The sequence below is a fragment of the Zeugodacus cucurbitae genome, chromosome 5 (assembly GCF_028554725.1).
Source record: "Zeugodacus cucurbitae isolate PBARC_wt_2022May chromosome 5, idZeuCucr1.2, whole genome shotgun sequence".
In the NCBI taxonomy this organism is placed as follows: domain Eukaryota; kingdom Metazoa; phylum Arthropoda; class Insecta; order Diptera; family Tephritidae; genus Zeugodacus; species Zeugodacus cucurbitae.
In genome coordinates, this window is record NC_071670.1 from 53434485 (window position 1) to 53447034 (window position 12550).

The 12550-nt window shown below is 26.4% G+C and overlaps 1 protein-coding gene across 2 annotated transcripts in view; it reads right to left on the reverse strand.

The window, feature by feature from the left end:
* Positions 1-227: 227 nt before the first annotated feature.
* Positions 228-12550, reverse strand: part of Sh_1 (potassium voltage-gated channel protein Shaker) — a 390305-nt gene continuing 377982 nt past the window's right edge. The window contains exons 10-12 of one of the 2 annotated variants that reach the window (XM_054231434.1): positions 3471-3661; positions 3075-3335; positions 228-2149 (exon numbers count right to left, since the gene is read on the reverse strand). In XM_054231434.1, the coding sequence (XP_054087409.1) occupies positions 3082-3335; positions 3471-3661 (445 nt within the window). In that variant the 3' untranslated portion in view covers positions 228-2149; positions 3075-3081. Of the gene's footprint in view, positions 2150-3074; positions 3336-3470; positions 3662-12550 lie in introns of those variants that run through there. The other variant, XM_054231432.1, reaches the window with a different exon arrangement.

Here is a 12550-nt window from a genome sequence, read left to right on the forward strand (position 1 = left end):
ATTATTTTTACAAAAAACTATGTTGGCTGTAATTGTAATAGTTTTATAATTTACAAGTTTGCTGTTACAATAATTTATTTTTTATATTTTTTGTTCATTTTTTAATAGCGTATTGTTTGCAGTTGTCTATTAGATTTGTATTGCAGTAATTTATTGTTTTTGTATTTACAAAAGAAGTTTTCATTATTGTGGCATTGAAGTTTACGCTTTTACGATTTGTGTTCATGTATCGGCAATTTATCTATTAATTAGGCTTTCTTTATTTTATTTTGATTCTATATTTTTTGTAATTATTTGTTTGTATGTACGAATACGAGCAGTTGGTTTTTGTATTTCATTGTAATTGTTATTTTTGTATTTATATTTTAAACATAACGGCAGTTTTATTGATTAATTAATCGTACTTATGGTTGTATGCATGAGTTTTTGAGTGTGTGTGTGGATTTTTTGAGCTTTTCGATTTAATTAAAAGAAATAATGAAAAAATTGTTAAAAAAATATTTTTTTTTTTAAACGAAGAGACTGGCCCAATATTATTTTTATTAGAAAAAAAATAAACCAAAATAAAAGAATTAAAAGAGTGAATTTTACGATAATTTTTAAGTATAGTAAAGTAAGAAATTATTAATTTTAATCAAAAATCAATTATTAAATATACAAGAACAAATTAAAGTAAAATAAAAAATAGAAAAAATACATATATTTGAAATAAAACTCCTTTATTGACTAAATATATTAATTTTTAAGTCAAATTATTTAATTAAAGTCAGAAAACTTAAATATATAATTTATAATTATTTATTATAATATTATAATGAAGTTTAATTAAAAAAAATAATAGAGATTCAATTTAATTAATAATACATTTATGGTGCGTTGTGACGTGTTAATTGCTCATTTATGTTTTGCAAATTCGATACTATTATCAGTAAAATTTTTAACTCGCCTTAAACACCACTTTTTGTTGAAGAAAAAACTCTAGTTCGGTACAACAATTGCGTTGACACAACTGTGGAAGTATCTACATATAATAAAAATTAAAAAAGTAATGTCAAATTGAGAATTCGACCAGGACAATGGTCTTCTATTGGACAATTATTCCTAAACACAAATCCTTAAACTCAAGTAGTAGTAGTAGCCACAAGTATAACGCCATCATCGATTCTCACTACTTTCTGTTCGACCTTACGGGGCATCTCGACAGGCTAAAGTTTATATCATATGAACTGTCAAATCGATTGCTATGGTCGATGGTAGAATTTTTATGCGGATATTTGATAGCTTGATATTTCATTTTCAAAATGGCGCCAGTCAAGTATATTCTCAACATTTCTATACATCATTTACGAATACGATTTGCATCTGTATTTGCATAGTGTAAACTAGACATTCGCAAGAAGTAACTCTTACTTTAAGTTGAAGCATATTTTTGAGCTTATTATGTATCCACAGGCATAGCATTATGGACAATCAGACTTTGTCAATCTCTTCGTATATTTTCAACTCTTTTCGCTTACATTTGTTTTAAAATTATTTAAATTAAATACAATTTATTTCTCAAAAAAAAAAATAAAATAAAATAAAAATAATATTAATGTATTAATAAAAAAATAAATTTATAAATTTGATGAACATTATATCAATGACTTTTGCTTTTTATTATTGTTAATTTGATTTGTTTTACTAATATCGCCGCTAATACGGAAAAACAAAAAAAAAATTAATTGTATTATATAATAGTTTGTTCCCATTTAATAATTTCTTCGTTATTATTTTTTTATTTTTTTATATTTTTCTTTGTTTTTATAATTCTTATGCTGCCTATTTCTTTGCATTTTAGTTAAATTTTCTGTAGCTAAATATGATATTTTCTAAATGTGTTCTAAAAAAAATTATTCGCTTTTTTTTGTATTTTCATTGCTAACAATGAGCTAACTTTGGGTTTTTGTTATTTTATTTTATTTTTATTTTCTTCTTTTGTTTTTTTTTACTTATATTCAGTTTATACTTTTTGCAACATTTGCTTTCTCATCAACAGCAGTGATTCTTCATTTTGCACTGAAGCGGACTTAGACCGCTTTCGATGACGTTTCTGGCATCCAACGCAGCTTTTCACGTTGCCAATTGAGGCCGTTTTCCAAGTGTTTTACTGGTTAAAAAATAGATTAGCCATTTATTTATTTTTAACCATAATATTTGTTCAGTTTTGGTTGAAATGAAGTTTTTGTGAGGATTAATGAATGAGTTTAGTGTGAACTGGTAACTATGAATGATGAAGATGCTAGTTGAGAGAAACCTAATTAATTTTTACGCATACTGTTAGATAAACTACAAATTTTTATCTTTATCTGCGAAATAAGGAGGAGTAACATGTATAATTCAGTCTAATTTAAGGCTAGTAAGTTCTAAGTAAGAAAGTCCTTTAAAATAAATCGATTTTGGGATAAAATGTTTATTATAATATTAAGTGCTGTCCTACAATCAATTTACGATAGAGTTTAATGTTCATATTTGACATTCTAGGGATTTTCTTGAACAGGAATTTCACAGTAGGATACTTGGTTATGACATACTTTATAAATACTATTTTCCATCAGTTTAGCTATAGAATCTGTAAATTAAAAAAAACATAGAAATCGTAGAACCGTAAAATTGAATTAGATCTAATCTAATGAATCCGAACTCAACTTGGACTATAGATAAAATAAAAAAAAATAATATGAATATCCTACGAATTATAATATAAAATCTCTTTAGAACTCTGACTTCTATACATCTGAAAATATCCCTTGCGGTGAAAATTCAAAAGTGAGGACTGCCAAAATTGGATAATTGTTAACACTTTCGATTCGGGTGTTTATCTTGTACTTGCTGGTCCCCTTAGGTGAAACATTAAAAACTTTTTTTTAGAAAACTTAACTTTATTAGATCTTAAATCTTAACATACCCGAGTACCTAAGAAGGTCTGTGTGCTTTAGTAAAAAATGAATGTGTTATGAGAGTTTTAAATTTGTTCCATCAATATTGAATTACATAAATATTCGGTAAAATATCTCCGAAAGTTTACGACTTACCCAGTAGTCAGACGTCAGTTTCAATGCTGACGGCCATGGCACTATTGTGACGCAGTTGCAGTGTATTTGTTTGGCCACGCAAGCCATTCTGTTGTTGTTGCAATTGTAATTGTTGCTTTTCGAATGATTGCTGTGCTCGCAAAAATGGAGCTAAATGTCGGCCAGGATGATCAGTCAAACCTGATGTAGCATCGATGCCATCATCTAAATCCATTATATCAGATGATGATTCGGACATAGAAGACTTCTTCATATGTTGGCCTGCAAGTGAAGGTTGAGAATTATATTGAAAGTATACGAGTAAGAGAAATAATTTAAAATGTAAATAATAGGTAATATGAGATATATAGAGTTTCATAAAAAATTTCAAATAAATTTCACTGTCCACACACTCACCCAATGCACCAGGTAAATATGAACAACTTGTGACGTGATTGAAATTTTGACTCTGCATCTCCTCCTGATCGGTTTCGCGATGATAGAAGTAATTGAAATTGCTGACGATTACAGGGACGGGCAGTGCGATGGTCAATACACCAGCGATCACACACAGCGAACCGACGATTTTGCCCCAGAACCCGACGGGACTGTTGAGTTGAGTTGAGTGATGTTTTCAGTTGAGTTGAGTGTCGAATTTTCGAGATTTATTCGTTTGATCGTAGTTATATTATTTCGATTTTTCGATTTTTGGATTTATTATTTTTATATTTATTTTATTTCATTGAAAGAATGTGAAAGAGCAAAACATATATTAGAAACTCAAATTGACTCGTTGTAGTTAGTTAGAGAGAGGTTTTTTTGGGCATATTATAAATATGCTAAATTGAGATTAAAGTTTTTAGACACTGATTTTCGTAACTTAGAAGAGTAACTTTAAAAGCAAAATGAGTTTTTACGCTAATAACAAGTGAGCAAGTGAGATACTACTAACTTTTACGCTAACTAAAATTGATTGGGGTTATGAAAATGGAAATGAGATAGAATGTGTTTCAGTAAAGAGTGATGGAGATGTAGATGGTAGAGAGAGAGAGAGAGAGACTGTGTTTGTAAGAGCGAGATAGGTAGATAGAGTGTGGAGATAGCGTAAAATGAGTATACCAATGAATACTAAATGAGTATATTTACGATTTAAGCATATGATAAATGAGTACGACGTGGCTTGTAGTTGACGGAAATGAGTATATTGTACCTATGAATATTTGAGTAAGTTGATGAGATTGCACTACTTCGGAAATGCAGATAGTTAACACCAGCGATAACGGTAAATCCGAATATAGGTGAATGTGTTACTCTTTTGTTGTAAATTGTATGAGTGGCAGGCGGCGGAGAGCGCATAAAATGAGCGTTCAACAACAATAATGATGGGTAATGAGCGCATACAATAATTGTATTAGAGGTTATGTGAGTTCAATTTCAACTGTTAATATTTCCGTGGTGTTTTTGTTTCTAGTATTTAAGTAGAAAGCTAATGTTGCTACATAGTATGTTAAATATATATATATATTTTTTTTTTTTTTCAAATATTACGATTATATTAAAAAATGTTAAAACTTACATACGAATTTTGCGTTTATTTTGGGTTTAACTAAAATTTAGTGTAGCGCTTGTTGGTCATCTCAGCAGCTGTTGTTGGTGTGTTCATTTAATATTGTTTTTTTTTTAATTAAATATTATTATTACAGTTACTGTTTGATTGTTGTTAGTGCAACATAATACTCAACGTGCTTAACGCTCTTGAATTCGTTCGTAATTATTTAATAAGAAAATTGCACGCAAATTACCGAATCATAAACATGCAAATAGTATAGTATAGTCAGTAGTAAGGTAGGTAGAAATACTAATAAATACAATAAAAATTAGAAATAAGATTATACACCAAATAATATTTAACGTATAATTGAAAATTGTGATTTACATACAAAAAATATCTAACAAATGAAGTTCATAGTAAAGTAAGTGATTTAAAGAAAACAAGAAATACATTTAATGGGCATGTAATCGTTGTGAAGACAATAATCATACACAGACACACATCAAGAAGTAGTAGTTGAGTAGGAAAACAATTTCATATTTGCTAGTTGTGAAAAATTGAACGATTGCGCAATTTTTCCAGACAACAAACAAACAAAAACAATATGAGAATTTACTTTACTTACCACATTCACACATTTACGTATTTACATATTAACGGTTTCACGAAATCTGGCAATCAACCACATAACTTACGCTACGGATTAAAACTAAATTACACTAAATAATTTACAGCACTCGCTTTTACTTTATATAATATTATCAAATAATTATAAATAAAACGAAAAAAAAATAAATAATTTTTTTATCAATTATTATACACTATTCAGATCCTACTTATAGTAAATTTTAAATAAATTGTACATAAAATTGTAGAGCTTTCAGTTAGTAGCTCGAAAAGCTATTAATTGATGAGCAAGCTTTAAGCTTAAAAATTTGCTCTTCTTGTTAAAGAAGCTTCCTTAACACAAATAGTAAAAAAATACTTCCTTTGCCTAAACAATGAACGAAGTGCTATAAACTTTCATTACTCTTAAACCTCATTTTTTAATGTTAACTTCACATTGTTATTGATTCGGATAGGGTTTCGCCAGATTTTAGAAAATGTCAGCTTTTTGAGCTTTTTAGTACTTGCAAAAGCATATTGTTTCTGCGATTGAAATCACAAAATGTCTATGTGAATTGTTTCAGTGAAAAAATAAAGCTTTAAGCTTTAGAAATGAAAGCTTCGAGGTAGCTTTCACTAAAAAATCGTGTAATTTGTGCGATATCAATCACAAATTGTCTACCGGAATCGTTTCAGTGAAAAAAGTAAAGATTTAAGCTTTAGATATGAAAGCTTCAGGTACCTTTCGCAAACATATGGCGAACTTTGAATTATCAGAAATTCATAAAATTGTGCCATCAATCAGCATCAATATGAATTGCTTACGTATAAAATTGCATTTATTTTGTATTTGTATATTGTATTTTGTATTGATAATTTTGTTTGGATATATTTTTAATTTCGGTAAATATCACTGGATTTCTTTTTCGTCATAAACTATGTGTATTTAAAGGCTTGTCAATATTCTAAATCTTTGCTTGAAGAGCTTTAAAGCACTGGTAGTACTATTTTTTATAAAAAAAATATGTGGGAAATAGTTCTTCACAGAAAATAGAGCGAGGGAAACGAAATAGACGAGTGCGTTGAAGACATTGGTAATGGTTATGAAAATTGAGACTTTTTAAATACAAAAAAAGCTGAAAGCTTTTATGACTGCCATGATATTAGTTGATGACAGAAAGTACCAGAAATATACACTACTGAAAGGGTAGTCAATGAAAATGTTTAACTCATTTTTCTACAAAGTTTTTTTTACAACTTTTTACATTTTTTGCTACTATTACAAAAATTATTTCTAGTTACGAGCAATCTTTGACATTAATAAATTTTACTTTTCAAATAAAAATTAAATCTACTTTACTTGAGGGAATTATTTACAAATATCGCTTTTAGTGAGCTTCCTGTTTTGGAATTCATGAAGTAGTTACTTTACAACCTAACCACATTGTCTTGATTATATACGTAATAGAATTCTATGAAGAATAAGTAGCTCTACTATAGACAGACACATTGTTGATTCGCCTATATGGCGCCAATATGGGATATATACATACATATGTTTCAACACAGTACCTTACTGAAGTCACAGTGTATTTTATTCAGTCAAGTCATATTAGCTGTCAAAATGGAGCTTTGAAAAGTTTTACAACTATGGACTATAGAGAGTGTTTTGAAAAAATATTGCTCTGCATAAATCATCATGGCTTGTTTTGAACCACTTGAGTGCAATTAAATGGCATAGACTTGTATAAAGATTTTCTACAATTTTATAAAATAAGTAAATAAAAATATATATTTACGTAAATTAATTATAATTAATTTTTTTTTGTATAGATTTATAGAAAAAACAGTAGTGCATTAATTTTTTCTCATAATTTTATTACTTTTTCTGCTATTATTTAATTTTTTTTCTTGTTTTCTATTTTTTTTTTTTATTATTTGTTAAACTATTTATCGGCGCTTTGCATTTTTTAAATAATTTTTTGCTCTATATTATGATTTCTTGTTTCTTTTTTTGTTGCTAATTATCAATAATTATCTCATATAGTTATAATCATAATAATAATAATAATGCATCAGTAATAATAATAAGAATAATAGAGGAATATGCTTCTTGTTTGTATTTTGTTTATTAATTATTTATCAATTTATAATTTTTGTATTTTTTCTTTTGTTTTTGTTTTTGGTTTCTATGAAATGTTCATATTTTTTTAATATATATTTTTTCGCTAAATTAATTTGTTTTACTTTTTTTTTGGTTGTATGTGTTTTAGCGATTTATGTGTTGTTTTTTATTTCATTTAATTTATTTATGCTTTAACATCTCGAATTACGCAGCGTTTTTGTGTTTTTCTTAATTTTTATTTTATTTAATATTTTTCGTATTTTTTATTGTTAATTGATTTCCAATTAATTAATTAATTGTTCATAACGTTTATAAAACATTTTAATGCTTAACAACTTGGTTTAATTTTTTTTAGTTTTAATTTTCTTAGTGTTTGGTTTTGTTTTTTAAATTTAATTTATATATTTGTTGGTTTTTTTTTTCATATCAAGCATAATTAAGTAATAATCGTAATTGAAAATTAAAAAATATTTAATTGTTAATTGTATTGGCTTGTGTTTGTTTTTTTTTTTGTTTTCCATTTAATTTTTGACATATTTTTGTTTGCTAATAATTTAATTCAATTTTATTTAATTTTGCTTGTGTGTGTGTACGTTTAGAATTTAAAGTATTACTGGCGTTTATTATTTTTTTGTTTGAACTGCATTTTTTGTTTTTGCTTTTTGCTTTATGTTTTAATTTTCAATTATTAGCATATTTACGTTGCTTGTTCTTTTGTATTTAAAGTTATCAGGCTGGCGCAATTTTATCTTTTTTTATTTTTTGAATTTTCTTTCTGTTTATTTATTTGTTCAAACACTTCTATTTATACTCTATGTGGCAAATTGCGTTCAAGGTAGCTTACGAGTATTTTATATAATTATTTATGTTGCCTTTGGTTCGCTAACTAATCATATTTAACAAAGGATAATGCATATTATTTACTTACAATTTTCATTTTTTTAATCTCGTTTTCAATTTTACATATATATAATAATATTATTTAATGCAAATTTTTTTTTTAAGATTTTTTTATTAGAATTATTAGCAATTTGCGTCTCTGACGCTGAGTTTAAACTAACTTAACTTGGATTTTAGAAATTTTCGTAAAGCAATGCTTCTAAATTTAATTTCTGGGTACGCAGCTTTTATATATGTATATTAAATAAAAATAAAATATGTTTTCAAATAAAAAATTGAAGTGGAATTCAAAAAGAAATGCTCATAAGAAAAGAAAATAGTTTTATATTCAAATAACAGTAACCACATACCAGCGCTGGCTTTTTGCTTTCTGAAGGTGTTTATATAAAATATTTTCTTGAGACACTTCATAAAAAATATTTAAAAAGCTTAAGTCGACATTGGAAAATTTTGTAATTGTATGTATGATTAATAAAATTTATAAATTTTTAATTATTAATTTATAAATTATTAATTTATTTATAAATTTTTAATTATTAATTTATAATTCATAAATTTCAAACAAGTACCGCTTAAGCCGACTTAAGCCATTTTTATGTTTGAATGTCTCACAAAAAAAGTTAAAGAACTTTAGTTTAATTTTTCACTTTCACAATATTTTACTGCAAGCCTGTGCCGGATTATAGTTACTGTAACAAAATTATAAAAAAAGAAATATTTCAAAACCTTAATTCTTTGCATTTTCCAATTATAACGCTTTTTATGCTATTTAATTCATAATTTTAATATACATATGTAATGTTTTTTCTATTTCCAGTCTTTTGATCAAAAGAAATATTGGTATTTTTAATTATTAATTTTTATAATAAATATTTCTTTCGTTTTTGCTTTGCTACACGCTTTGCCAGCAAGCATTTGAAATTACCTACTGACGTTTATAGGCATAAAAGCGGAAAAAGTCGGAAATATTTCAACTTGGTTGTTTGCATTTCGAAGCTTTTAAAAAGCTCAAATATAATGCTGGAGTAGAGACTGAAGTGAGTAAGAGCGAGAGAGAGAGTGAGAGTGAAAGACTTGGTTTTAGACAATTTAATTTCTTTGATAATATTAGCGATATGTTTAATTCATTTACATTTAAACAATAACAATCTAACTATTATTTAAATTAATAAATAAATACCATTTTTTTACTAATTTAAATAAAAATTTCTTTCAAAACTACTGAGGGTTCTAAAAATAAATAAAACTGAGTATTTTAGAAAGTAAGAAAAAATTTAAAAATGTAATACATGTAAATGTTATAAAATTTCATATATTTCAAATGTACTCGAGGAGCTACATATAGGAAATGCTGAGAATCAAGTTTCATACGTGGCATGACAATAAGCCGCAAGGAAAGCTTTATACTATGAACATATTGAAATTAACGAACCAAAAGGTGTCTTTTATCTGCGTTATCTATGTTGTCATCAGCAACTATCTTACTACGTTGAAGACGGTAGCTACATGAACTACTCCAAACAATTTTTTCAGGATCAATTTTGGTTTGATAAATATGAAATACAGGTAAGCCAAGAACAAGTCTAAGAAAGTTTGAAGAAATCTGATATATTTCAGATAAAATGAGAGAGACAGCATAAATAAATATTTCATGAGAAGTGCGCATACCCGATAATGAACGATACATAAGCTTTTTTGTATGAAGAGTTTGAAAGCTTTTATTGTGATATTCCCAACAACTCTTTTTTCGAACCGTACCCTCATTAGATATTTAGTGTTTGCTGGTTTGGGTTGCTATGAAACTTCACGAAAGCTTTCAGATGTTGAAATACAGTTTTGAAATTCTCAAAAAAGCTTTGTAATTGATTGAAAGGCTAATGACGAGCAACATTTAGATTCATTCTTAAAAATTGTTAGAGAAAATATCAAAATACAACGAAAAAATTCTAAATAATTCAAAATTTAAATAATAATGTTTCTAGACTTCAATTACTATTACTGAACCCCAATTATTCTACAAATAAATTAAAAAAAATCCAAAAAATATATAAAAATCTAAAAATTCTAGTTTTTTTCAAAAATTTACAAGCAAATTTCTCCACTACCGTCTTAAAAACTTGCTTATGCCAGCATTGCCGACTGCGCTTACTAACTTCGTACGAATCTGTAGTTTGTACGAAGGTATTACGTTTAACGTTCTAAGCACTAATACATATGCATGTACTATGAATGTTTATATGTATGCGTATTCAAATTCAAACGTGCTATTTACATACACAAACATTTTGAAATTTGTTTGGATCTGGGTTCTAACGCTGGCTGGAGTAGCGGGTCTTTTTATGCATAAACAGGACTTTTTAATGGAAAAATACAAATTTATGCGCAAATTTTTGGTAACTCTTCATTTACATACATATACATATGTTTCTATATTTTTCTATAATAATTAATTTTAATGATGTTTCAACATTAGACACTAAAAAATTTAATTTTACTAAGCGTTTCTTGCATTATTTTAATTACATTAGTATACTTATGAACATCGTTTTTTAATAATTATTTATTATTTTTAATAAATATTGTTATTAAATTTTAACTGATATGTTTAAATAGAAATGAAAAGCTCAAATTACTACGAATAACTAAGAATTTCAAAAATGCATATAAAGAAAAATGAAGACAGGTTTTAGGATATTTTTGGCTATGCTTTTTTATACATAGCCACAAATTTTTGGACGGCAATTAATTTAAAGAAAATATTATTAGAAATATTTATTAATAAGAAGCTACAACAAATTAGAATCTTTAAATTAAATTAAATTAGTTTATTTAAGAATATGAAAATTAGATTACTTAAATGAAATCAATGGGATATAGATTAAGATTTTATTAGCTGCTGATGGCAAGGCAAGCATTTATTTTTCTTATTTTAGACCAGTTTAAGATAAATAATAATATCGATTTACAAGCGTAAATGAGATTGCAAACATAAAAATTTTTGCTAGCACCTTTGTTGCAGAAATGTTGCAAACTGTGTTGTTTGATTTAATGATATGAAAAAATGTAAAGCATATGCTGCTGCTGAAATGTTGCAAAACATGTTTAGCAAAATTTTAAATTAGTGGCAATTTATATAACAAAATATATAAAAATATTATTATTTTTGAAATAAAAGTTGCTAGCAACATGTTTCGCATATAATTGTTGTGCAACAATGTTGCTAAGGACATAAAAAATATTTTATTGTAATATATTTGAGCATTCAAGAACTAAAATTTGCTATCCGACAGTAATCATTTTTTGCAACAATGTTGCACAATAAAGCTTGCACTCTGCATAAGACAATTCAAATATGAAGATAGCTAGCTATATCGATTTTTTAAGTTTAATATAGAATTCCAGTAACATGCTACATTGAGCAACATATACTAGCAACATTTGAGACATTATAATTGTGTAGAAATAAGATTTCAGCAACATTGTAATATACATATTTAAAAATGTCAGTGTAAATGTTGCAAAATAAGCAATTGCACTTGCACAGTTGTATTGGCAACATAAATGTTGCGCAACATGTTCTTGCAACATTTATAGAAATATCAGTTGTGTTGTGTAAAATAAGTGGCAATTGTTTTCAGAAACAATGCAAGGTATTTAAAAAACATCAGCTAAAATGTTGCGGAACAAGTTATTGCAACATTGCTGGGAGTCTATAAGCATTTATGTATTTTGAACACTTTCAGCATAAATGTAGCACAGTTATTTAAAGGAAATTGCTCAAAAATGTTTCAGAGAATTTGAAAAGTAGCTGGAAAAATATGTAGTTGTTGAAAACTGAATTATTGAAGATTTCGCTTAAATTATACATCAGACATAAATGTTGTTTAGTTAAGTTTACAAGAATGTATGAAAATGTTTTATAAACTGTGTTGCTAAAGCTCAGAAAATTATATAAATTAGTACATGAAATAATTTACACAAAGTATGAAAGCAATTATTAAATAAAAATAAATGCAAAATAAATTTCACCTACTAATATTTAATAAATATAAAAATATTCTAATAAAGAAATATATCAAAAAAGTATAATTAAATAAATAAAAATCACTAGTTTCAGCTTATCAAACTATATAATATCTAATAAAAAAGTAAATAAAAACTCGAAAATATGTATGTATATGTGATATTGCACAATTTATTTCAAACATTATTGCGCTAAGCTATTTTGCAACAATTTTTTTTTTCATTGGTAAAAAATTAAATAATAATCAACACCTGAAAATTCACACATACTACAAAAATAATTGACTTTAC